General features: G+C 48.8%; 4 protein-coding genes across 5 annotated transcripts; 2 read left to right on the forward strand and 2 right to left on the reverse strand.

Moving 5' to 3' along the window:
* Positions 1–1,570: 1,570 nt before the first annotated feature.
* On the reverse strand, positions 1,571–6,186 carry Fam167b (family with sequence similarity 167 member B). The gene is made up of 2 exons (XM_047530426.1): positions 2,605–6,186; positions 1,571–1,929 (listed from the first exon to the last, which is right to left on the reverse strand). Exons 1-2 carry the CDS (start codon positions 2,860–2,862, stop codon positions 1,699–1,701), a joined length of 489 nt encoding a protein of 162 aa, XP_047386382.1. The 5' UTR covers positions 2,863–6,186; the 3' UTR covers positions 1,571–1,698.
* LOC124967914 (myotubularin-related protein 9-like) lies at positions 4,947–13,102 on the forward strand. Its single transcript, XM_047530353.1, has 10 exons — positions 4,947–5,218; positions 5,396–5,504; positions 5,733–5,858; positions 5,974–6,147; positions 6,614–6,840; positions 8,251–8,412; positions 8,588–8,729; positions 8,811–9,031; positions 12,583–12,734; positions 12,805–13,102. The coding sequence occupies exons 1-10, from the start codon at positions 5,034–5,036 to the stop codon at positions 12,939–12,941; spliced, it is 1,635 nt and encodes a 544-aa protein (XP_047386309.1). The 5' UTR covers positions 4,947–5,033; the 3' UTR covers positions 12,942–13,102.
* A 46-nt stretch (positions 13,103–13,148) lies between these two features.
* Eif3i (eukaryotic translation initiation factor 3 subunit I) lies at positions 13,149–19,881 on the reverse strand. Of its 2 annotated transcripts, XM_047530396.1 has the most exons (11): positions 19,809–19,881; positions 19,624–19,716; positions 18,105–18,192; positions 17,742–17,807; positions 16,618–16,767; positions 16,386–16,513; positions 15,146–15,256; positions 14,959–15,048; positions 14,582–14,655; positions 13,436–13,528; positions 13,149–13,326 (listed from the first exon to the last, which is right to left on the reverse strand). In XM_047530396.1, the coding sequence occupies exons 1-11, from the start codon at positions 19,809–19,811 to the stop codon at positions 13,245–13,247; spliced, it is 978 nt and encodes a 325-aa protein (XP_047386352.1). In that variant the 5' UTR covers positions 19,812–19,881; the 3' UTR covers positions 13,149–13,244. The 2 variants fall into 2 exon arrangements, with proteins under 2 accessions (XP_047386352.1, XP_047386356.1); XM_047530400.1 differs by lacking the exons at positions 19,624–19,716; positions 19,809–19,881 and adding an exon at positions 19,467–19,516.
* On the forward strand, positions 19,877–24,463 carry Tmem234 (transmembrane protein 234). The gene is made up of 5 exons (XM_047530433.1): positions 19,877–19,943; positions 20,243–20,394; positions 21,181–21,247; positions 23,322–23,414; positions 23,715–24,463. Exons 1-5 carry the CDS (start codon positions 19,928–19,930, stop codon positions 23,807–23,809), a joined length of 423 nt encoding a protein of 140 aa, XP_047386389.1. The 5' UTR covers positions 19,877–19,927; the 3' UTR covers positions 23,810–24,463.
* Positions 24,464–24,517: the final 54 nt, after the last annotated feature.

The following is a 24,517-nucleotide window of genomic DNA, read 5'->3' on the forward strand; positions in this document are numbered from 1 at the left end:
TGTGTTACAGACACACTTGAGGCTGAAACAGCTGCTACAGTTAGGACAGAACAACACCCATGTCATCTCAGGGCTTGGACTATAACTTTACTAGAACCACAGCATAGGCTGGGGGTGGGCAGTGGCCCTCTTACAGACAGAATGCGGACAATAGCCTGTGTTGGGAGGCAGGCAGGACAACCTTCAAGAGGTCAGGGGGACAGCCCTGCTGTAGACAGAGGGCGGGAGAAGGCTCATTAATGATGGCTGACAAGCGGGGCAGCACTGCTAAAGCAGGCAGAGGCAAGACCACAGCCCTGGCAGAAGAGCAGGGCCTGGCACCATCTCCTGAGCTGCAGGAAGGCTGAGCAAATGCACTGCTCCAGGCACATGGGGCATTGGGCAGACTGTCAGCACTTTCTGTTATCAGCAGGAGGCAAGAACCTTGCCACAAGCAGCGAGCAGGCCAATTCATTTCCTGGGTCCCGGCTGGAAATAGCACCCATCATAAGCTGAGGGCCAGGTCACCCGTGATACATGGGGAGCTCTGGAGGCCCCTATCAGGCCCAAGAACTGGGCCTGGATCCCATGAGAGGAAAGCATAAGTTCATTGCCTCCTGAGCTCCACTGAACAAGCAGTGGGGGTGGGGAGACAGGGAGCCCACAGAGCATTGTTGGGGTTTGTGAGGTGGAAGCTGATGCTGTCTGTGTGCACCTCAGCTGTGGAGGGAAGGGGGACAGGAAATGGGTGGGGGGAGGAGGAAGCCTGAGTTGGAAAGTCAAAGAGGGTAGAATAGAAACAAAGGCTGAGAAACACAAAGCAAAAAACCAGAGTGGTACAGAGCCCCAGGCCTGGTGCAAGGCCCAGCTGCCTTGCCAGGTAAACCTGAGCACTTCATAGTCTATCTCTGGGCCTCAGTGTGAGAGCAATAATGTGATGGTAATGACAAGTAATACATTCACTGGGTGTTTACCGTGTACTCCCTCCGTTAAGCCATATTCAGCTACTTGTCAAATGACAAATAGCATCTTCATTTTAGAGGGAGAAGACAGATTCAGAGAGTAATTAGGGACCTCCTAATGTCTCCTAAATGTCTCACAAATAAATGGGGGAGCTGGCTTTGAACTCAGGACAAACAGATTCTGCATTTTTTTTTTTTTTTTTCAGTACTGGGAATCAAACCCAGGGCCCTCTGCATGCTAGACAGGTGCTCTACCACAGGAACTACATCACCAACATAGATTCGACATTCTTCAGCCACCCAATTTACCTAAATCACCTCTTATGGGGGTGACTTGGGATTTCAAGTTCTTTACCACTTCTGACCTTGAGCTATGGGGAGATGGGGCTACAACAGTCCTCTCCACCCTCAACAATGCTTCTCTTCTCCCACAGAATCCCTGGTCTCAGTGACTGACAGAGGCCTTGAGCCTCAATGAAAAACTGCAGGGCTGGGGATATAGCTCAGTTGGTAGAGTGCTTGCCTTGTAAGCACAAGGCCCTGGGTTCAATCCCCAGCACCGCAAAAAAAAAAAAAAAAAAAAAAAAAAAAAGAAAAGAAAAACTGCAGAGACCTTGATGGGAGGCAGAAGACGTTTATTGAGGAGCTTGGAGGGTCTAAGAGACCTGAGTGTGCCCCCACCCCTCCAGGTACTGGCCCTTCTGGGACACCACACCCATCTTTCTTCTCAAAGAAGAAGGAGGCCTGCAGGTGCCCCTCAGCAGAGGGTGAAGCGCCGGGTGCTGATGTTCATGCGAGTGAGGCCTAAGTGCCGTAGCGACGGGGCTATTGCCAGGCCGACTCCGGGCTCCAGCTCCAGCTCCAGCTCGGCCTCGTCCAGCAGCTCCTGGTGCAGGTGACAAGCTTGGTCCACCTTCAGCCGGTGCAGCTGGGCCCGAAGCCTCAGCAGCTGCCCTGCCAGCTGCCGGTCCTGAGCCTGCATTTCCCGCTGCGGCCGAGAGGGGGCGTGAGCCTGCCGGGCCTGCCCCAGTATCACCTGCCATTCTTCCCTGTCAACCCCCTGGGCCTTTGCACCGGTTGTGCCCCCAGCTCCCTCTCACACGAGCTTCATCCTTCCTGATCTCTCAGATCTTGCTCCACACTGGGAGTTCTCAAACAAAGCTAAGGAGCCATTATCACGCAAATACAGATGCCTGGGACCCCATCTCAGATCAACTAAGCAAATCTCCAAGTTGGAGCCTGGACATCTTTATATGTGCACATGTTGGCTTGACAGCTAATAGTCAACACTCTCCTCTTCAGATTTTGCCTACAACATGATCAGTACCTCCTTTTGTGTACTGCACTGTATAGCTGTTCCCAAAGTAGGGGAGGCCACATCTTTCCCTGCCTACAACTGATGGTCCCCCAAGGGCAGGGCTCTGTCCCCTAAGCCACAGGATCACAAGCTCAGTAGATTGATGTAATCCTCCTTCAGCAAGACTTTTCACATAAAATAATAAACAAAGGTATTTCTGGCTCCTGGGGCCCAGAGACACAGGAGCTGACAATTGCTGGAGTGGGGGGAATCTGTTCTCATCCTCTCCCCACACCCACAGTCTTGGGCCCTAAGGACGATTAGCCTGAAGACCCCGTGTAAGGCTATCTAACCCACCAGACTCACCAGCTCCCGTCGGAGCCACTCAAGTGCAGAGTCCATTGAGTCAAAGCCGCAGATGGCACCAGGTCCACCGGTCCCAGGTCTGGCTTGCGCCCTGTGCCAGGCCTGGCTCTGGACCCTGGCAGTCCACTCCAGATACGAGGGCCGCCGAGTCTGCAGCTGCAGCTTGGCTGTCAGGGCCTTCACAGAGTCCAGGCTCTCTTCCTCCTCCTCTTCGTCCTCCTCATCCACTGCCTGGAATTTCAGTGACCCCAGGGACATGGTGGGTTCGCAGTGAGTGATAGGGCAGGGCTGCTCTAAGATGAGGGAAAGGCCTGCAATATGGCCCAGGAGAGGTGGTGCAAACTGAGCGTGAAAAGAGTGTGCCAGAGAGTGGGTGATGGTAATGTTCAAGGTGGGATAGAGAGGCTGAGTGTGCCAGGCTGGATGAGCAGATGAGTGTGTGAGGCTAAGTGTGCAAGGACTGGAATTTTCCTGGAATCCTAACCAGCAGCCACGTGATGCCCATCCGGTGGGGGCAGGAGGCACCCTGCTTTTCTACTTCTTTAGATGATTTTATTGTCTTTGCCCAGAAGGAGACTCCCAGTTCCCAGAAAGGAAATTGCTCCAGGATAAGAAAAGCATCATTCACACCAGTCTTGGCTCTGCTCCCAAGACCCAAGACCAGAAGCTGAGAGGGGGAGGAGGTTGATTAGCTGCCCCACCCTCATTTACAGCACTAGCCCATCAGCCAAGGAATAGGGTCCAGAGGCCCCAGCTGGCAGTAAGAGGACCCAGGTTCCAGTTCTGATTCAATGAGACTTTGGGCAAGTCCCTGTCCCTCTATGAGCTTCTGCTGAGACAGATCAATGATTTTAAGCTTTTTTCTAAGGGTCCTTAAGTTCCCTGGCAAGTCCCTCCAGGACTGTCTCTTTAAGGGAGGGCAAAGCTAAGGATGTGAATGGGCTCCTAGTCTGCTTTCCTTCTCCCTCCCCCAGAATTTCAACCATAGTATTTCCGTTCTTTAAACCTTGTATTGAAATAAAACATACATAAAGAGCAATGTACATATTATAAAATCCACAACTTGATGAATTCTTCCAACCTGGATACAATTGTGTAACCAGCACCCAGATCAAGCAAGAGTATTATATATTACAAGTACAGTACTCCTCCTAGACTGTTGTATTTCTTTTTTCTTCTTTTTTTCATGGGTGGTGTTGGGGATTGAACCCAGGGCTTTGTGTGCACTAGGCAAGTGCTCTACCAGCGAGTTACAGTCCCAGCCTTGCCCTAACTTCTGACAGCATAAATTACTTTTGCCTGTTTGTATACATTTCAGCGATTCTCAAACTTGAGCATGCATCAGAATTACCTGGAAAGTTTCATCCACAAAGTTTCAGATTTAGTATGTCTGGAGTGGGACTTGAGAATTCACATGTCTCTCAAATTCCCACTATAACTGCTGCTGTTGGACTGAAATTTTATAATTTGAACTCTTTCATGTCTGGTTCTTTGATAGAAGAACAATTCCAATCTTATGGTTTCATTATAGGAGCCCACCTATAATTTCACTTTTTTTTTCATTTAAAAGAAGAGTTACCTAGTGAATTAATTACTCTTAATCAGATTCAACATAATGCAGACATTGATAAGAAATAAAATTTCTGCTGGATAGATGGATGGATAGATGATGAATGAGTCCTTCAGCAAATCAGTTTAGTTTCCGTTTGTAATTATACTAGCTTAAGCTTATCTCTTGCCAGACTGAAAATCCTGTGAACAGAACCTTCCTCAGTCACTCCTGCCTCTCAGCACCAAACACTTGGTCCAACTCATTGTCTGGGCAGTAGGAACCTGGGGATGCTGCATAAGGGATGGGTTATTGAGGATAAGCAACAGCTAGAATTGACCCCGGTCGAGGGCGCCCTCAGGCAGGGACTTCCAGCTGTGGAGCGGGAGGGGCGCCAGCTACACAGCTGCTTGCATTTAAGGTGGACCAAGGGATTTCCCCCACCCAAGCTTCAGATGTATGGGAGGAAGTAGGCAGTTCGCAGTTTCACACTTTCCAACCCATCCACCATGGTTCAGAGCAAGAGATGGTTATTGATCTTTCTTTTTAAGGCAGCAGGAATGCCAGCAACCCAAAAATAAAAAGCTCAAAATATTGAGACCCAGGCAAGGACTTCAGGAAAGATTATTCTCCCCATTTCCCAGAAGATGAAATTGAGGTTTCCTTAGTAGACTTTGGCCGGGGTCCTCACTGGTATTGGCAACAGGAGAAAAATGCCTGTGAAACTGTACGATCCCTTCCTCAGAGGGGCTTCCTTAACAGCTGTCCTGCCGGCGTCGCCAGCTGCCCAGCCAGTTCCTGTCCCTTTCCGAGTCCGCGTTCGCCCCGCCCGACGCTACCGGAGCCTGTCCCGCTGGGCCCCAGGGCCCCCGCTGGTAGAATGGAGTTCTCAGAGCTGATCCGCACGGGTCGGGCCCAAGCCGAGCTCCTCCCGGGCCCGGAGGAGGCCCCGCTGCGCGGCACGCTGTGCGTCACCGGTCACCACCTGCTGCTGTCTCCAGGGCCCCCATCGACTCCGGACCTGTGGTTGCTGCTGTTGCGCAGTGTCGACTCCATTGAGAAGCGGTGAGACGTGGCTGGGACGTCCCCCAAGTTGGGGAGCGCGCGACTTGCCGGGGAGAGGGGGAAGGGCCAGAGCACTTGGAGCGGGCGCCCTCCTGCAAAACGTCCAATTGTATGAAACTCTTTCTCTTGTCCTGGTGGAGGGCGGGGAATACGGAGCCTGAGTCTGTCCATCTCCAGGGTGGCGGGTGACTCCGGCACCATCACGCTGCGCTGTAAGGACCTGAGAGTGCTGCAGCTGGACATAGAGGGCGTGGAAGCGACGCTGGACATCGCCCGTTCCATCGAGGTATGTAGGGGGCGTACCCGAGGTCCTTAAGCTACCCCTATCCAGTACGGAGGGAAGCAAAAAGGGGCTACTGTGCAAAGGGGCTCCGTACCGGTGTTATCCCGAGGCTCAGCTAACTGGCAGGGCATGCAGTATGGCCGAGGGTACACGGAGAGGTGGGAGCTGAAGAGAGGGACTGGAGTGTACTCTATCGAAACAAATCCTAGAGCCCTGGACTTCCGTCCCCAGGCACTGTCCTCCCTGGAATCGGTCATCACCTCCTTTCCGTTCTTCTACCGTCCCAAGGGCCTGAGATTGGGCGACGCCTGGCACTTCCACCCACCCGAACGCTACTACAAGCGAGTAGCTCGCGAGGTGGGAACGGTCATAAAGGCCTGGGAATGAGGAAGCACCGGGTCCAGAAGGGGTACGCCGACTGGACACTCATTGTGTGTCTTAGACCTGGCCTTCGGCCCTCTCTGTGCTGCAGACCAACGCGTGGCGGCTGAGCGAGGTGAACCAGGACTTTAGTTTGTGCCCCAGTTACCCTCGTGCGGTAATCGTGCCTCGAGCGGTGGACGACGATGCCCTGGCGCAGTGCGCCCGCTTCCGCCAAGGAGGCCGCTTCCCAGTGCTGTGCTACCACCACGCTCCCAGCGGAACCGTGAGCCAGCCCCTCCCCAGGCTCCGCCCTGAGACCTACGAGCCCTTTTGTGGCCTGGCGGGGCGGGTTTGCGCCTGGCTGCAGCCGGAGACTCTTGCCCCATTCAGGACCCGCCCCGCTCTGCCTCCAACAAGCCCCGCCTCCTCCTGGCAATCCCGGGGTCCTGACGCTGGCCCCGCCCCTCCGCGTTTCAGGATCTCTTCTTTCTCCGGTCCCGCCCCCAGCCCCTTGAAGCTTAGTCTTTGTCAACCCAGGGCTGGTGTCTGCTCACAGGGACCCTCCTACCTTTGGCCACAGCCAGGACCCTCCAAGAACCCATCTGAAGCCTTATGAATTCTGTCCCTAAGCCCCCAGCGCCACAGTCCACCCTTTCCTGGTGTAGGCGGCTCTTGCGTGTAGGCCTGGCCCAGGGGCTCCCCAAGCTCAGAGCCCAATTCCTGAACCTGGGCTGGCTCCCTGTCCGTAGGTTCTGCTACGCTCCAGTCAGCCGCTGATTGGTCCTCAGAAGAGACGCTGTGCTGAGGATGAGGACTTGCTGCGAGCTGTACTGACAGGGGCTCGCCCTGGGGCTCAGGGCTTCATAGTGGACACACGATCCGCCCAGGTCGCTAAACAGGCCCGCATGACTGGAGGGGGCACAGAGGCCAAGGCCGCCTACCCTGGCTGGAAACGACTGCACCGACCCCTGGAGAGGTAGGGCGCCCCCCCCATCTTCTCTCAGGCTTTGCTGCTGGAGATGCTTTGCTGCATAACCGTGGTTATGAGCTTGGACTTTATCCTAAAAGCTATGGGAACCACTGAAAACTTTGAACGGGGCTGAAAAATCCGTTAGATTTTCTGGTGGGGTGTCTCTGATGGAGTTAGATTTTCTTCATGAATGTGTGTGTGGGAGGAAAAGGAGGGCCAGGGCCCTGGAAGACGATTAGGCCTTTCCTGGCAGCCATCCTGCCAGCTGGCCATCCCCACTTGCACACCCACAAATGAGGGAGTTCATCACTAAGTACCCCAACTCTGCCTGGAAAGAAAAAAATACCTCTTTACATAAGTTGAAATTGGTATTCCTAGAACAACCTCCCTAAACACACACACACACACACACACACACACACACACACACCACATGCACAGATACAGATGTATCTGTTGCTTTGGGGAGAGTAGACTGCTTCCCTATCCAATATACAAAACTCTTTATTAATTTATTCACCCAACATTGAGCATAGAAGCTGCCACGGTGGGCAGCCTTGACATGCAGAGTTTAGTAGCAAATGGGCAATTAGAACTCAATGAAATAAGTAGCAGTAAGTGGAGGCACCCTGTCTCAGTAATTTGAAGGAGGTTTCCCTGAAAATAGGGCGATTTGGTGAGACCTGAGAGAGAAAGAGGAGTTAGCTAGGAGGGAGAAGGCCATTTCAGGTAGAGGGAACTGCAGAGAGAGCCTGGTCATTTGTCCTGTTTGGAGAACTGCAAGCACTTTGGGGTGGTAGGAGCATAGGATAGGAAGTGGGAGAGATGCAGTAAGTGGGAGAATGGGGTCCAGAGCAAAGGTCTTGAAAACCATGGTTATGAGTTTGGACTTTATCCAAAAGCCAGTGGGGAGTTGCTGAAGATGTTGAACAGGGTGGAAAAATCTGTTGAATTTTCTGGTAGGGACTCACTGGTGGCATCAGCTTTTCTGGAAGAGGGGTCATTGGTAGTCTTGAGCAGAGTGGTGTCTGAGAGGTAGGAACAGATGCAGAATCCCAAAAGCACTGTGTTTCTCTCATGTAGAATCCCAAAAGTACTGGGGTACTTCCAGGTATTGTGACCCCTCAGGTAATGCGATGCTTCCTTCCAACAGACTAGGGCTCCCCTAAGAGTCTTTGTTTGCCCCATAAGATTGAGGGTTTCTCAAAGACATGACATGATTTTCATCAGATTAGGGCTCTTCCATGGGTTTTGTTCCCCATGAGACTGGCTCCCCAAAGGATCCTATGTCCCTCTTATCAGATGGGCTCCTCAGAAAGTTCTGTTTCCCTGCCTCTCTGGGATGGAGCACTTGCTTCCACTTGCTCACCCAGAGCTTGGGCTGGGGAAAGAATGACCAGATTCCCTTTTGCCTAGGGGACGGGCTCTCCAGGAGAGCTTTGTGCGCCTGGTGGAGGCTTGTGGGGACACGGAGCAGAGCATGGACCGCTGGCTTAGTCGGCTAGAGGGCTGCCGCTGGCTGGCACATGTGAAGGAGGCACTGAGCACCGCCTGCCTGGCAGCCCAGGGCATGGAAAGGTAAAATTCCTACCCTGTGAGACAGAATGGGTATGGTGGGATGTGCAGAGCTCTCAAAACCATGATTCATAAGCAAATACGGTGCAGAACTGAGCACATTCTACTCCTGGCCTGGCCACCCCAGGCAAGGAAGAAGTTGCCACTATTGATGAGCCCTGGGCCCTTCCCATGGTAGGGAAGGAGCCTGCATCCTGGTGCATGGGGCCGAAGGCACAGATAGCACTCTGCTTGTGACTTCATTGGCCCAACTTATCCTGGACCCCTTGAGCCGGACCATTACTGGATTCCAGGAACTGGTGGAGCGGGAGTGGATCCAGGTAAGTGGCCATTCAGTCCAAGCCCTATCCCTCCATCCAGAAACCCTGCCTCCCTTGCCCATGCCTCTGCCCCCTCCCCAGGCTGGCCACCCCTTCCAGCTGCGCTGTGCCCACTCGGCCTTCTCTCACGCCCGCCCCAAGCACGAGGCACCCACCTTTCTCCTCTTCCTGGACTGCGTGTGGCAGCTGGGCCGCCAGTTCCCGCTGTCGCTGGAGTTTGGAGAGGGGCTGCTGTTGGCACTATTTGAACACGCCTATGCCTCGCCTTTTGGCACCTTCCTCTGCAACAGTGAAAAGGAGAGGTGAGCTAATCGTGTGTTAAGGTAGGTCGGGGCAGATGCCTGCTGCTTCCTTAGAGGCCATCTTTCCCCGTCGATGAGTGTCTCTTTTAGGAAAACTCTTGTGGCCTTCCCTCCTTTTCCTCCCAATCTCACATTTCCCTCTAACTTCTGCAAACCCAAAGAGAGATGAGCCAAAGACCAATCCTTCATGTCTACCCATTCCGTTCATTGCCAAGAACAAGTGCACCCCTACCTTGAAATAAGGACTGTACTAAGTTACAGTTGGATAGAAACAGAAGTTCTGGGGTACTATCGCACAGTAGGATGACTATAGATAACAATAATGAACTGTAGATTAAGGAAAGCCAGAGGAGGGTTGGGGAGGTAGCTCAGTGGTAGAGTGCTTGCCTAGTACACACAAGGCCCTGTGTTCGAGACCCAGGACTGCAAATAATAATAATAATAATTTAAAAAAATAAATGAAAGCCAGAACAGGAAAAAAAGTATTTTGAAAGTTTTCACCATAAAGAAATGATAAGTGACTGAGCACGGTGGCTGGGCATAGTGGCACAGGCCTGTAATCCCAGTGACTCAGGATGCTGAGGCAGGAGGATCGCAAGTTTGAGGCCAGCTTCAGCAACTTACAAAGGCCCTAAGCAACTTAGTGAGACTCTCAAAAGAAAAATAGGGCTGCGGATGTGGCTCAGTGGTCTGGCACCTGTAGGTTCAATCCCTAGTACCAGAAAAAAAAAAAAAAAAGAAAAGAAAAAAATGGTGTTTGAGGGAGCAGATATTAAACTTGATTTAAATATTACACAATGTTCATATGTATTGAAATATCACATTTCCCCACTAACATGTACAACTTTTGTTTTTATGTATCAGTTAAAAATAAATTTAATAAAAATATATTAAAAAAAGAAAACAAGGAGCACAGAGCAGTGGCACACATCTATAATCCTAGTGGCTCCAGAGGCAGAGACAGGAGGATCACAAATTCAAAGCCCGTTTATACAATTTGGTGAGACCCTAATTAATTTAGCAAAATAAAAAGGGTTGGGGATGTGGCTCAATGTTTAAGTGCCCCTGGGTTCAATCCCCTGGCCCCCTGCCCCCTGCAAAGAAAGATTGAAGGGGAAAGCATTTTTGTTTAGGTACTGGGGATTGAACCCAGGGATGCTTTACCACTGAGCTTTTTGATTTTTTATTTTGAGACAGATTCTTGCTAAATTGCTGAATCTGGCCTCAAATTTGCGATCCTCTTGCCTCAGCTACCTGAGTTGCTAGGATTACAAGCATGCATCACCACACCCAGCAAAAAGTTTCTGCATAAATAAATGCTTGCTGGGCTCTCTATAACTTTGCAAAGTGGATTCTAGTGGAGCCACAGAATAGAGGTTGAAAGTGGAGTTAAATTATCTGGACTCTTCAACTCCACCACTCACCTGCTAAGTGATCATAAGCAAACCTCTTTCAATCTTTGTTTTCTCATCAGTAGCACAGAGAGGACAATAGTAGCCATAATCCATAGGGGGACTATGAGGATTAACTGAGTTGAAGAATAGAGTGGTTAGCAGGTACCTGGCACATAGTAGGCACATAAAAGTGGTAACTTTTTATCATTTGGTTGGCTTGTTGCATATGCTCCCAATCAGTTACATAAGCCTTTGTCTCATCAGTGAGAGATGGAGGAGGGAGTGTCTCAAGGTGGAGAAAATATTTAGTCACTTCTGTTGCCTGTCTTCACCCACACCCTGTCTTGTTTTACCAACTCCACTCATGGTTCATCCAGGTTAGAAACTGTTATCTTTGTCTCCTTCTCCCCATCTCTTATCTTTAGCCTTTCTCCGAAAAACTTAGCTTGTTTCTCTCTTGCCAGAGGTCCTTCCCACTCCCTTTATCCAGACTCATTTCTTTCCATCTGGAATGTTTAGCAGCCCCCTATGGTTGCCTTGCCTCCACTTTCATCATTTTTTTTTTTTTTTTTTTTTTTTTTTTGCGGTGCTGGGGATCGAACCCAGGGCCCTGTGCTTGCAAGGCAAGCACTTTACCGACTGAGTTATCTCCCCAGCCCTCATCAGTTCTTAAAAATAACTCATTGGTCTAGACCTACAAGTTGTTTTTTATTTTTGGTTTTTGTTTTTCCTTTGGTACTGGGGATTGAACTCAGGGACACTTGACTGAGCCACATCCCCAGCCCTATTTTTTTTTTTTTTTATTTTTTTTATTAATTTAGAGACAGGGTCTCTCTGAGTTGCTTAGCACTGTGCCATTGCTGAGGCTGGCTTTGGACTCTTGAGCCACTGGGATTACAGGTGTGCAACACTGTGCCCGCCGAGATCTACAAGTATTTTCATTGGGTCATTTTTTACTTTCTTCCTTTGGTTCATGCAGTACCCCCACCCCGCAAGTTTTTACATGTTATTAGTCAGCTTTCCATTACTGTAACAAAATACCTGAGATAACTTATAGAGAGAGAAGTTTTGGGCTGGGGTTGTGGCTCAGTGGTTGAGCGCTTGCCTAGCACGTGTGAGGCACTGGGTTCAATCCTTAACACTAGATAAAAATAAATAAAGGTATTGTGTCCCTCTACAACTAAAAAAAAATTTATATATATAAAATATTTTATAAATATTTAATATTTTGGCTATAAATACGTACATATTATATTATATATAATCATATATTATATATAAAATATATATAAATATAAATATAAAATTATTTTGGCTCAGTTTTGGAGGTCTTGGTCCATGATTGGTTGGCCTGGTTGCTTTTGGGCATGAATATGTGGCAGAATAAAACCACTCTCCTCATCTCACCTCATGGCCAGAACAAAGTGGGGGGTGCTGGGATTGTAGCTCAGTGCTAGAGTGCTTGCCTAGCATGTGTGAGGCATTGGGTTCAGTCCTCAGCACCACATAAAAATAAATAAAGGGCTGGGGATATAGCTCAGTTGGTAGAGTGTTTGGCCTTGCAAGCACAAGGCCCTGAGTTCAATCCCCAGCACTGCAAAAATAAATAAATAAAATAAACAAATAAATAAATAAATAAAATAAAATAAAGGTATTGTGTCCATCTACAACTAAAAAAAAAAAAATAGTATAATGGGGTCTGAAGTCCCAATATCCCCTTTAAAGGCATGCCCACAATGGCCTGAAGACCTCCCACGAGGGCCCACTTCTTTAGTTTCTATCACTTTCTAAGAACATTAAGATGGAAAACTAAAACTTTAGAATAAGGGCCTTTTAAGGGAAATTCCAGATCCAAACTATAGCATACCTTTGTAGATGTGGTGAACTTCTAGTGTTAGACCCAGCTCAAGTAGCACATTCTTAATTAGCTTTCCCTGACACTTAGGCAAAACTTAATGTTTCTCCCTCTAAACAACTCCATAGGGTTTTGTCTTGTTCCTGTTTTATTCTAGAGTCCCAACAGATTTGACTGTTACTATCCTTTGCAGAAAAAAGAGAGGCTATCATTGCCCCAGAGTGGCTGTCCCCATACTAACCAGGGCTGCACCCCAGAATCTCTGAGGGCACAGCTGGAACTCACTCCCTTGTTCTCTACAGATGCCTCTGTGAAGTGAGGACTAGAACACACTCTCTGTGGTCTGGGCTCAACCAGCCAAAGGAACAACGAAAACTCCGGAACCCACTCTATGTGCCCAATCCCTTGGCCATTTGGCCTTCTGTGGAGCCCCAGAGCCTGCGGCTATGGCAAGGTGACCACCCACCTCCCCTGGGTAGTTATCTTCTCTGTTCAGCTTCCTCACTTGTCTTCCTTTTCCACAGGCCTGTTTCTGCGCTGGACTCGCCCACCTGAGCCTTCAGAAGTAGCATGGGAGAAGGTGTGGCAAATAGTGACAGAAAGGGAGAAGACCGGAGACTCAGCCCACAGCTTCTGCTTGAGTCCCCAACCTAAGCAATGACTCCTTGAAACCTTTCCAGGCCCCTCAGGACCTCTGACCTTTGATGAGCATGCCCATGACCTAGGCCAGCCCAGAATACTGAAGTTCTAACTTGCAAGTGTCTAAAGTATAGGGAGAAGGCCTAAATAATAAAGGTATCCATGACTGGTATTGGCTTGCTGAGGTTATTAGTGAGGAGGGAAAACGATGAGCAGACCTCACAAAATGTATAACCAGAAACCATTTATTATCAAACTAATTTATTTCTCAGAGTCCAAAACTTTCTGTGAGCAGCCTTCCTGGCCTGGATGGAAATCCAGCTTCTTAAGCTTCAAACTCAAACTCGAAGTACTGTGGGTCGAAGTAGTGGATGCGGACATAACCGTCTTCACCACCACTGCTGTAGCTGGAAAAAGATGGGCAAGGTCATGTCAGATGGCTGTGGCAGAGGCAGGCCTGTGGGGCCTGGCGTGGAAAGTGAGTGGCTAAGTTCACTCCCTTCACTGAGGTCCTACCTCTTGCCATCAGGATGGAAGGCAACACTGTTGATAGGTCCAAAGTGGCCCTTGACTCTTCCAAACTCTTCTTCAAAGGCCAAATGGAAGAACCTGGAGGAGAGAAAGGGGAGAGGAGAGATCCCATTAATCACTCTCCATCTTCTTCAAAACCCATCTAAGGTAGCATTCCCCAAAATGCAAACTATATAAAAAGTTAATAAAGCAGGGAGATTACAGTAAATGAAAATGAATGAACAAAGTAAGATAAGCAGGGGAAGAAGGGCCCCAAATGTCTGCCTGAACACAGCTAATATTTAATGAGTGCTTATTATGTGCTGCACGATGCTCTAACAAATATTGGTCCATTTATTTAATCAGCAAAATTTCATGAAGTATACTATTACTGTCCCATTATACAGTCAAGAAGTATGGCCAGGTGCAGTGGTGCATACCTATGATCCCAGAAACTTGGGAGACTGAGGTAAGAGGACCTCAAGTTCAAGACCAGCCACCAGGCGTGCTAGTGCATGCTTATAATCACAATGGCATGTGAGGCTGAGGGAGGAGGATCACGAGTTCAAAGCCAGCCAGACTCAGCAACTTAGCAAGGCCCTAAGCAACTTAGTGAGACCCTGTCTCAAAATAAAAAAAATTAAAAATGGGCTGGGGATGTGGCTCCTTGGTTAAGCACTGCTAGGTTCAATGCCTGGTATGGTGGGAGGTGGGGGGAGTGGCTCAGTGGTTAAGTAACCTGTTTTTAAAAAAAAAAAAAAAAAAAAAAGCATAGGCACAGAGAAATATAGTGGTATATTTAATGGTATGTGACAAAATTAAATTTTTTTTTTTTTTTTTTTGGTACTAGGGATTGAATGCAAGGGCACTTAGCCACTGAGTTACATACCCAGCCCTTTTTATTTTAAGACAGAGTCTCACTACATTGCTTAGAGTCTTGCTAAGTTGCTGAAGCTGGCTTTGAACTTGTCATCCTCCTGCCTCAGTCTCCTGAGCTGTTCGGACCACCATGCCTGGCCAGAATTCACAATCTTAATTGCTATCATGACACACTTATCACACTGGCTGCACTTCCTGGTGTCTAATATGGTATTTATCATAAAAGACACACTCCACATGGATTCCATTTGGAAGAACGCCCTTCCCCTTTACCTGGCCTCAAACTTGCCAATCCTGGTGGAGGTTGTAGTTACATCCATGGCTTCCTGACCACCACCCAGCACCACCTGAAGGGAAGAAGAAAGTCCAGATAAGCCCAAAGGGCAGATAGGTCTATTTTTTGTTTTTCTTCTGCCCTGTGAATTCTTAACATCTCCCACATCACAACAGGGGGATGCCAGGGGCAGGGATGAATAGACACTTCAGCTACTTCCTGCCCAGCCCCCTGTGGCTACATAATTGTTCAGCTTTGTTACTGCTCCCCTTTTCTGCTGGACACCATTTCCCAACAATGTTTGTAGCCTAGCTGCTAAATAAACATCTTGACCCAAGAAGCTTTCTGAGGCTTGGCCTGAGTTGGGTTCCCTTACATGGTCATAGTTGGGAGACAAGGCAGCTGAGTTGACAGGGCGTTCTGTCCTGAAAGTCTTCTGATGTTCAAGGGTTGTGGAGTCAAAGAGCTGGAGAGAGAAGACAGGGAGAAATCTATAAAAGGTGCCTTCTTGGGGGCAGCTAAAGGGTTGGTACAGCCCCACCATACCTCTTGCCCAGGCTTACCTTGGCTGTGTTGTCTTTGGATGCTGTGACAAACATGGTCATGTCCCTGGATAACTGGATGTCATTTATCTGCCGAGAGTGCTCCTTGACATTCACCAATACATCCCCCGACTGAGGAAAGAGGAACTGTGAGACTCTGACCAGCTGCAATTCCTACTGGCCCACTGTTCCCCAGAAACCGAGATAACCCGGACTCCCCGCTTGGTTCATTCCTTCAATCTAATCAATCTAATTTACCCCTAAATTTCTAATTCTTTCTACACCAGGGACCACTGAACTACGTCCCCAGCACTTTTTATTTTGTAACAGGGTCTTACAAAGTTGCTAAGACTGGCCTCAAAATTGCAGTCCTCCTGCCTTAGCCTCCCAAATTGCTGGGACTATAGGCATGCAACATAGTGCCCAGGTGCTGTTTTTTAAAATTTTTTTGGTACAGGGCATTGAACCCAGGGGCACTCTATCCCTGAGCTACAACCCCAGACCTTTATTTTTTATTGCCCAGGCTGGCCTTGAATTTGGGAATCCTCCTACCTCAGTCCCCTGAGTCACTGGGATTACAGATATACAGTACTGCACCTAGTAACAATAACCCTTTAAAGATTCCCTACTGCCTAAAGGGAAATCAACTCCTTGCCTTTAGATACTAAGGACCTTGAAAATACAGGGCCCCTCTAGTTTTCCTACACCAATGATTCCCTAAGAATCCATGTACTTCCTTAACTCTGGGCCTTGTTTTTGCCATTCTCTTTGTCTTTGGAATAGTCTACCCTTCCTGTTTGAAGTTCTTCTTCACAAGGCAGTGTACGTGCCACCTTCTCTGTGACACGGTTCACCTTCCACACTTGGTTGAGAACTTTATGGTGGCACAATTCACAATCTGACCCACAGGCCAGATGTCTGCAAGTTTCTGTCCCCCTGGAGTAGAGACAATGTCTGATTCACTTCTTAGCCTAAGAGCCTAGCATAGGACCTAGCTTTGTGGTGGCAGGAAAATATTTGTCATCATTGTTAATGTATCCTGAGTACTTTGTGACAACTTTTTCAAACACCCGATGTAATTTGATCCTTGAGACATTTTACAGATATACAGACTTAGGGAAGTTATGTAACTTGCTCAAGGCCACCCAAATAGAAAGTGGTGACTTCTATGTCTGTATCCAGCCCTCGCTCTTAACCACTGTGCTAGCCTCCTCTTGTAGGAAATCATTGTGGTGGGCTCGGGCCCCACTTGGTCCCTTACCTTGGCACTATACTGGTTGAGTTCTCCACTTTCATGGCCTGCAATGATGCACTCTCCCAGAGGTCCCCAAACTGCACTGGTGATCTTGGAGTCATTGCAAGGGATCTTCATGTAGGGCTCATTGTTGTCTGTAGGGGTCAGCAGATATCAGGGCCCAGTCTCTGGAGCTGGTCCTTCACCTCAACCCCAACACAGGCCCTGGCCCCATCCCAGCCCCTGCCCTGGCCCTCACCAATTTGGCTTGGATCCCGCAGGTCAAAGAAGCTCACAAAGCACTGATAGCCCATCTGCTTGTCCGTGGAGAACATGATGATGTTGCCCCCAAAGTCAAAACCACAGGTACGGACTGCTGAATTAGTCTTGAGTAGGGCCAGTTGCTTCCCTGGAGAGGGGCGAGGTCTGGTACAACTTACCCATAATCACTGCAAGGAGGACCTGCCTCTCGTCTCACCTCACTGGTCCTCCTGCCTCTGGTGCTCACCACTCTTCTTCTCTGCTGTGCTTTGGTTCAAATTTTTTCAATTCTTCCCCAAAGTCCCCTGTGACACACCCTGCTAATGTGGCACTGCTCATAATGGATTACAGTCTATCTGTCACTCCCACAGACTTTGCTACTCCATAGAATGGACCTGGTCTGATTCTCTGGATGTCCCTAGTACCCAGCATACAACTGGATGCCAGTAAATATGTACTGAAGCTGGACCCTTCACCTGAACCCCAGCCCAAGGTCCAGCCTGGCTTGGATACCTTAAATATGTACTAAGGTTAGCTTAATAGGCTCCCCGTTTTCAGAGTTAGCTCTTCCACTGCTCCAGGACCCTGCTAAAGCTTAGTAGATTGCCACTCTTCCTTCCTCAGGGACCTCCACAGCATGCTAAATTCCTGCCAAGCCCCTCAGAACAGAGCCAAGCTTCTGAGTTTGGGATCCAAGGACTCTTCTGGCCTAGCCTCATCTTCTCCCCTGGCTGTCTATTCCACTCCTCAAAAAGCAGGACTCCAACCAGATCAGATGACTTGGACACAACAGTCTCCGTGCATGTGCCAAAGTAATGATGTCTTGCTCTTCCCTTAAGCCCCAGCTCATATGACATTTACCTTGGGGAACCTTACAGGGCTGCCCCCACCCTCACTCTAGGCAGTCAGTTGCTCCCCTCTGGCCTTCCACAGGACTGTTTCCTCTATCACGGCTTATTATCTTACTGTAATACTTCTTTCTCCTCTACCTTACTTATTGCCTATTCTCTAGACTGGGAACCATCTCTGGATTTATCTTGTATTCTCCTCGAACCTGTTTACTTAGAGAGGTACCCTCTAGATGGTCACTTTTTGCTGAACGAGTAAATGACTGAAGTTTACCTGTTTCGCAGTCCCAGAGACGACAGCTGTTGTCAGCTGAGCCAGTGAGGACATGCTTGGTGTCCCCTGAAGAGGGTGTTAAGAAACTTGACTGAGTTCACTTGAGCCCTTGTCCTCTTTGGAGGTCAACCAAATCACCTCCCAGTTCAGTCCCAAAGAGCCTTTCTTCCTTTTAATTCAGAGCATTCTAACCTCCTAATCCAGAACTGGAACTTGTCCTGAATGTTTCCCCAACCAGTGAAGAGACTGGGAGTAGGAGGTATTATTCTACACCCACACCAGCATCCCAAACTCCCACCTCCAAGTCAGCAACCCCTCTGCTGGCAGATCCTGGAGCACAGCTTCAGAGGAAAACAAGGATACAGTCAGCATCTACGCACCACACAGCACCAGTATGGCCCATATAGGTGCCCAGCCTCTCGCCATTCACAGAGTACCATACATTGACAATCTGGAGAAGCCAAATGACAGGATGGTTCACATCCCAGGAAGAGCAATGGCTTCCTATTTTGCCCCAGAAACCCTCCTCAGTCTTTACCCAGGCGATTTCTGCCCTCTCCTGCTGATTTCTTGGACAAGAGAGCTGGTAAAACTCCTAGATTCTCATCCCTTTCTGAATGTAAACAGTAGGGTAGTCAGGTTTGCAAAAGCATCCTTATTTGCTGGGTCTGCCCTCTCCTGGACTCAGAATCTCTCAAGATTAAAAGGTCAGGTTGTACTCCAGTCCAGAACAACACTAGCTTTGGGAGGAATTTGTGCTAGGGAAGTCTGGGTTCTAGTACCTGCTCTGTCAGTATCTCATGGTGTGATCTCAAGTATGGTACTTCACCCCTCTTAATTTCAGTTTTTCCATCTTTAAAACGGCCAGAACAATAATGCTTTCTTCAAAGGGGAGCTTTGAGGCTCCAATGAAATGATGTCTAAGGAACTTAAATATAAGTGATTAATATTAATTAGGTACTCACATGCATCAGGAACTGTGCCAAGCTCTTTATAAGCATGATCTCATGTGGTTAAGGAGGTACTTACTATAAGTTCATATATATATATATATATATATATATATATATATATATTTTTTTTTTTTTTTTTTTTTTTTTTTTTTCCCAGTTTTCTTTGTTTTGGAACTGGGATCTAACCCAGGGCTTCTTCTTTGGGGGACAAGTATTTGCTGCTACATCCCAGCCCTAAAAGTTCCCTTCTTTATAAGAAGGGAAACTTGTTTAGAATGGTTAACTGACATGCACAAAGTAACACTGCTAGTAGTTAGGATTCAAATTAAATCAGTTTGACTTCGGATCCCCACTGTTAACTGCCTCCATATGCAGGTGCCTCAAGAGGTCATACTGTGAGGTTGTGCACTGAGTAGCAGATGGGACTGACTGAACTGAGACGAGGGGCACCCTCATTAAGCCTCGTGTTTTTTTCTCTTTTTCTTCTTCTTTTCCTGACACTGGGGATTGAAGCCAGGGCCTTGTTAACACTCCATGATACAGCTTGCAGTCCACAGATCAGCTTTGTCCTACTGGACGTGGTTTGTTCTTCTATCCTGGTAGGACAGTTTAGTTATTCTCAGGAATCGTCTGGGTCACCTAAACGAGCTGATCCTTGTCCCTGTTCCCCACCCGCAGTGGTCTCTTGTTTTTCTTCTCCCCAATTACTGCCCCCTACCAAGAGTCGAGTTCTTTCCCACCTTCCTAGATAGAAATGCTCGCATCAACCTACCCCGGGAACTGCATCTCCCTACTTTTTTTAGAATGAGGTGTTCTTAGGTTCCCCTCTGGCGGCAAAACTGGCTCGTCCACCCAGCGTCCCGGCAGAAAGAACTCGCCCTTCCGGGGGCCCCCTCCGCCTGTCCCGCCCGCCCTACGCCGGCTCTCACGGGGTCCTTGGCCACGGTGAAGAGGAGGTCTCCCTCGCGGTTATACTTAATCTGCGTAATGGACCGCTCATGGCCCTGCAGCAGGATCGGCTTCTGTGGGACAGGACGGGAGTGTCAGCGCCCGGGACCGGACCTCCTCGGGGCCCGGGACCCCCCACCGCAACACCCCCATCTCTGGAACTCACCATCCCGGCGGTAACGCGAGGAGAGTAAGGCGTGAGCAGGACCGGAAGAGGCTTGGAGCCACTTCCGCTCGCGGGCCTCCGCCCCCTCGCTCCCGGAAGTAAATGAGAGCAGTGTTGCCATGGCGGCGTCTCTGGGTGGGTAGTGGGCTCCGCCCTTCCACTCACTTCCACATCCCTAACCCGAGTTCATTTCCTGCTCCCCTCCACTCCTGAACCCCGACCCCTGCTATGACCCCAGTCCTTCGGCTCCTGGACTCAGCTCCCCCGCCTCCAGTGACCTGTCCTCCCCGTCAAACGCAGCCCAGGGCGTTGGAGGGCCGAGGAGCGGTGCGGGGGGCGAGCTGGGGCTAGGAACCAGAGGAGGGCGAGGCCCGGCGGGCGGCCTGTGGGGCTGGCGTTCAGGGTGACTCGAGTCTTGGTCCATCTGCATTCAGGGCAGGTGCTGGCTCTGGTGCTGGTGGCCGCTCTGTGGGGCGGCACGCAGCCGCTGCTGAAGAGGGCCTCCGCCGGCCTTCAGCAGGTTCATGAGCGGACCTGGGTCCGGCAGTTGCTGCAGGAAATGAAGACCCTTTTCTTGAATTTTGAGGTGCGTCTCTGAATGGCCTCTCTCTTGGAGGAATGGCCGCTAAACATTTGGTCTCTGGAGTCAAACAGGTCTGGGTGAGAATCCCAGCCCCATCATCTACTCTCAAGAAGCTCTTGGAGGAGTCACTTGTCCTCTGTGAGCCTCAATTTAATCATCTGTAAAATGGAAATTATAATAATAATCATAGGGTGGTTGCGTGGATTGAGGTAAGACATAAAGCACTGAGCATTGGGCGTAGTACATGGTAAGTGCTCCATCCATGATTGCTATTAGTATTTTGTTATTGTGTACCCTTCAATTATATAAAGTAACTTGTAAGTCTTCACAGAGGTAGAGCTTGGGGATCATATTGGCTTGGGGGTGGTGGCGGGGGACAAGGGCTATGGAGAATTGCCTCTGACCCCAAGTCTGCCAGTCAAGGCTAGTGGGAAAGAACACATGGACACCACCACTTCTCAGGGTTAAGGGCCAGGAGAAGTATACAGATAAAAGTGTTCTGAAAGTTCAGAGGAGGGAGACTGGAGCTGAGGTCTTGGGGTAGGCTTCCTGAAGGTTGTGACATTGACACTCAAGACCTCACAGGATGGGAAGTAGTTAAGCTAAGGGAGAGGGCATTTAGGGCAAAGTAGTTAAGCTAAGGGAGAGGGCATTTGTGGAGTTCAGTTTCTGTCTTTGCCCTGGAAGGGTCCTTCTAGAGTGCTTAGTGTTCCTTGGGCATTTCTAGAAGCTCAAGGCAATACTGCTCAGTAGGCAATTGCACTGACGTCAGTTTTCTCCTGTTTCTAGTACCTGGTGCCCTTTCTCCTCAACCAGTGTGGCTCCCTTCTCTACTACTTCACCCTGGCATCAACAGGTGGGTCTCTGGTGTGCAGCTGCTCTGCTTACTGGTGGAGGCCATCTGGGAAAGTTGTTTTGAGGAGGGAGCCTAAAACACCTTGTTGAGGGAAAGCACATGTTACTGTTTCCCTCTTGGTAGCCTCCTCTGGAGGCAGAGGCACAGTGGAGATATGGCTAGGCACTAAGGTGGGTTCTGGAGCCTGGCAGTCTTGTGCAGCAGCAGAGGAAGACAAAAGTTCATTTTGCTGTGCCAAATGCTGACTTTGACACTTTTGTTTCCACTGTGTGCTACCTGCCTGACCTAGAGCAAGTCCCTTATTTTAACCTTGGTTTTATACAGTTGGCTTCATAGCATTGTGATGATTAAGTTCAATATATGAGAAGCAGCAGAGTGCCTGGCACACAGTAGGAGCTCAATAAATATAAATTTCCTTTCTCCCAGCGTTTGTTGACTGCCTTCTATTGCATAAGGTACTGTACTGGTATTGCATTTTATTTAATTCCCATCATGACCCTGTGAAGCAGACATGATTCTTGTCATATAGATGAAATTACAAAACTTTGGGCAATCTGCAAAAGCATTTGAAGCTATACATTAAAGTTTATGCTTTTGAATTTTACTATGAAAGTCCCCATACTATGGTTTTCCTCCCCTGGAGTCAAGACCCCCAAGGGACTCCAGAGAAGTTTGAGCCCCAAATTTAGTTCTGGGGAACCCTCAGGGGCCATGGGAAGGTGACAGACAAGATAGCCATGATACCTGCCACTCAGTTTCAACTAGTCGCTCCACTTTGATCTGTTTTACATTTAGGAATGGCTACTCATGAGACTTTTTTTTTAAGCCTCTGGCCTAATGCATTAATTGCTGCAGAAGAATTTTGAACCTTCTGCCACCTGGCATGCAGTTTACCAAGATTTGAGCAAATCGTAATTTTAGAATCTTGTTATCTCCTCACCTACTCTGCCTCCATCCTTTAATATCCACCTATTCTAATAATCAACACAGTAGTCACTATTTTTATTAACCTCCACTTCAGCCAGGGACTATACATTGCATTATCATAGTTTATCTTACAACAGCCCTGCAACAAGATACTAACAGTGGTATCTTACTATCACTGTTTACATGTGGGGAAATAGGCTCACAGGGTTCAACTGATTTAACCAAGATTATACAGGGAACCAAAGTCCACCTCCCTCTAACACCCTTGCTCTTCCATTGCACCAAGCTCTTTGCTCTCCCTTCACTTTTTTTTAATATGATAAGACAACAGGAAAGCTACCCTCTTAATAAATTTTAAGTATGCAATATCATGTTGTTAAGGCTATTAGTCTATTTCTTTTAGTTTGCTTATTGGAAGTCCGTCTCTTAGAGCTTCAAAACTAGGAAACAAATCCTGGTCCATGGTGACTACTTGAGGCCCAGTCCTGTGTCCTGAACAGGTATATGGCTTCTTGCTTGACACTTTTTTCCTCTTTACCTAAGGCCTGAGCCTGAGCTGACACAAACAGAATGTGCTTCACCTGATGTTTTGCTTTGTTCATATCTCTTTAGTTCAGGAAGAGAACAGGCTTTGGAGTCAAGCAGACCTTGGTTTAAACCCTCAGTTTGCCTCAAGTTAATTTGACTTTTTTGAACCTATTTTCCTTTATGTCAAATGACAATACTGCCCATGCAGTGCTGTTGTGAAAATGGTATGTGCTTAAAAAATGGTGGCTGTGCTTGGTGCTATTTCATTCATTCTATCACACCCTTTGGACTTTGGGTGCCTGCCTGATTGTCCAGATGTCCTTGAAATGTCAGGAGTTCTCTGGTGGCAAGGAGCTCACTCTTACTATCAAACCAGGCTTGTCTCAGAGTTTAAGTGTTCATATTAGAATCATGAGGAAGCACTAAACTTGGAGTCAGGAGACCTGGGTTTCAACCCTGAGCTTTGTTGTCACTTCTGGAAAATGGGGTCATGGTGCCTTTTTTAAAGGTATGAAGCGATGATGATGATGATGATGATGATGATGATGATGAAATGACAATGTTTCATGCCTAGAGAGACATATTTTGCATATCAGCAATTCTCATTCTGACTACTCAGATCTGACCCTAGCTGTGCCCATCTGTAACTCTCTGGCCATTGTCTTCACGCTGATTGTTGGGAAGGTCCTTGGAGAAGATATTGGTGGAAAACGTAAGTTGGTCTGCTGGGAGTGTAGGGAGCAGTTGCCTGGGCCTTGACATAACAGTTCTTTCCCAGTCCATCTTCCATGGGTGGGAGAGGAGAAAGCTTTCTCCCATCCTGCCCTTTCTTCTGCAGCTTTCCTGCTTCCTTGTGGCCATCAGTTTCCTAATCCTGAGTAGTCTGGAGATAGAGGCTGGGGGTGGCAATTGGAACTGGGCTCCATATGAACCCTTTCCTCAGCCCTGTACCAGCTCCTTCCTGCTGGCATGGCTGGACTCAGAGCCCCTTGCTTTCTGTCCACCATCCTAGGAGCAGTCATTGGCATGGTGCTCACCATGACAGGAATTGCACTTTGTATCACAAGCTCACTGAGCAAGACCCAGAGGCCGCCGTCTACCTTCTGAGTGGGCCAAACCCGATTTCCAGCTTTGCTGTCTCCAGGAATCCCTGGGCCAAGGTGCAGGCAATGAGCAGATGGACCAAGAACTTGCCCTCTGAGTCTCAGCTTCCTCATCTCTTATGGGGATATTAGCTACCTCGTGGATCACAATAAGAGAACAGCAGTGAAAGGGTTTTGTAACCTCCGTGTGGTGTTCAGCTGTTGGGATTTAGCACAGGAGACCTCACACTCACCCGCAGCAGCCTCTCTGCCCCGGCAGCTCTTCTGCTAAAATCTCAGGTGACTATTACCCAACCACTGTTACCCTGGCCTGCTCTGGACCATCATGGTGGCAGGTTACATGGACTTCAGAGCCCCAGCTACATCAAAAGGACCAGCTGCAATACTGCAGTCTCTAAGCCAGAAATGTGACTGGGAGGCCTCCAGTGCCCACTGCCTTGGTGACTAAGGGGAGCAATTGAGGAGTAGAGGGTGCATCAAAATGGCAGATACAGGGCTGGGGATATAGCTCAGTTGGCAGAGTGCTTGCCTCACATGCACAAGGCCCTGGGTTCAATCCCCAGCACTGCAAAAAAAAAAAAAAAGGGTAGATACAGGAGTGATGAACTCTGTTAGCCCTGCTTCTCCCACCCATGAGGTGGTCAGAAGTGCTTACTTGCCAGCCCTGGACAACTGAGCCCCAGTATCACCTAACTGTAGTATCCAGTATAAC

Source organism: Sciurus carolinensis, chromosome 1 (genome assembly GCF_902686445.1).
Source record: "Sciurus carolinensis chromosome 1, mSciCar1.2, whole genome shotgun sequence".
NCBI classification, from domain to species: Eukaryota; Metazoa; Chordata; class Mammalia; order Rodentia; family Sciuridae; genus Sciurus; species Sciurus carolinensis.

Excerpts from the sequence above, each read along its gene's own strand:
- Fam167b (XM_047530426.1), bottom strand. The coding sequence starts at position 2,862 with ATGTCCCTGGGGTCACTGAAATTCCAGGCAGTGGATGAGGAGGACGAA. Across the intron at positions 1,930-2,604 it reads AGTGGCTCCGACGGGAGCTG|CGGGAAATGCAGGCTCAGGA; the intron begins GTGAGTCTGGTG and ends TCTCGGCCGCAG.
- LOC124967914 (XM_047530353.1), top strand. The coding sequence starts at position 5,034 with ATGGAGTTCTCAGAGCTGATCCGCACGGGTCGGGCCCAAGCCGAGCTC. Across the intron at positions 5,859-5,973 it reads ACAAGCGAGTAGCTCGCGAG|ACCAACGCGTGGCGGCTGAG; the intron begins GTGGGAACGGTC and ends TCTGTGCTGCAG. Across the intron at positions 12,735-12,804 it reads GAGCCTGCGGCTATGGCAAG|GCCTGTTTCTGCGCTGGACT; the intron begins GTGACCACCCAC and ends CCTTTTCCACAG.
- Eif3i (XM_047530396.1), bottom strand. Across the intron at positions 15,049-15,145 it reads CCAAAGACAACACAGCCAAG|CTCTTTGACTCCACAACCCT; the intron begins GTAAGCCTGGGC and ends TTCTCTCTCCAG. Across the intron at positions 13,327-13,435 it reads TTCCATCCTGATGGCAAGAG|CTACAGCAGTGGTGGTGAAG; the intron begins GTAGGACCTCAG and ends ATCTTTTTCCAG.
- Tmem234 (XM_047530433.1), top strand. Across the intron at positions 20,395-21,180 it reads CCCTTTTCTTGAATTTTGAG|TACCTGGTGCCCTTTCTCCT; the intron begins GTGCGTCTCTGA and ends TCCTGTTTCTAG. Across the intron at positions 23,415-23,714 it reads AGAAGATATTGGTGGAAAAC|GAGCAGTCATTGGCATGGTG; the intron begins GTAAGTTGGTCT and ends CCACCATCCTAG.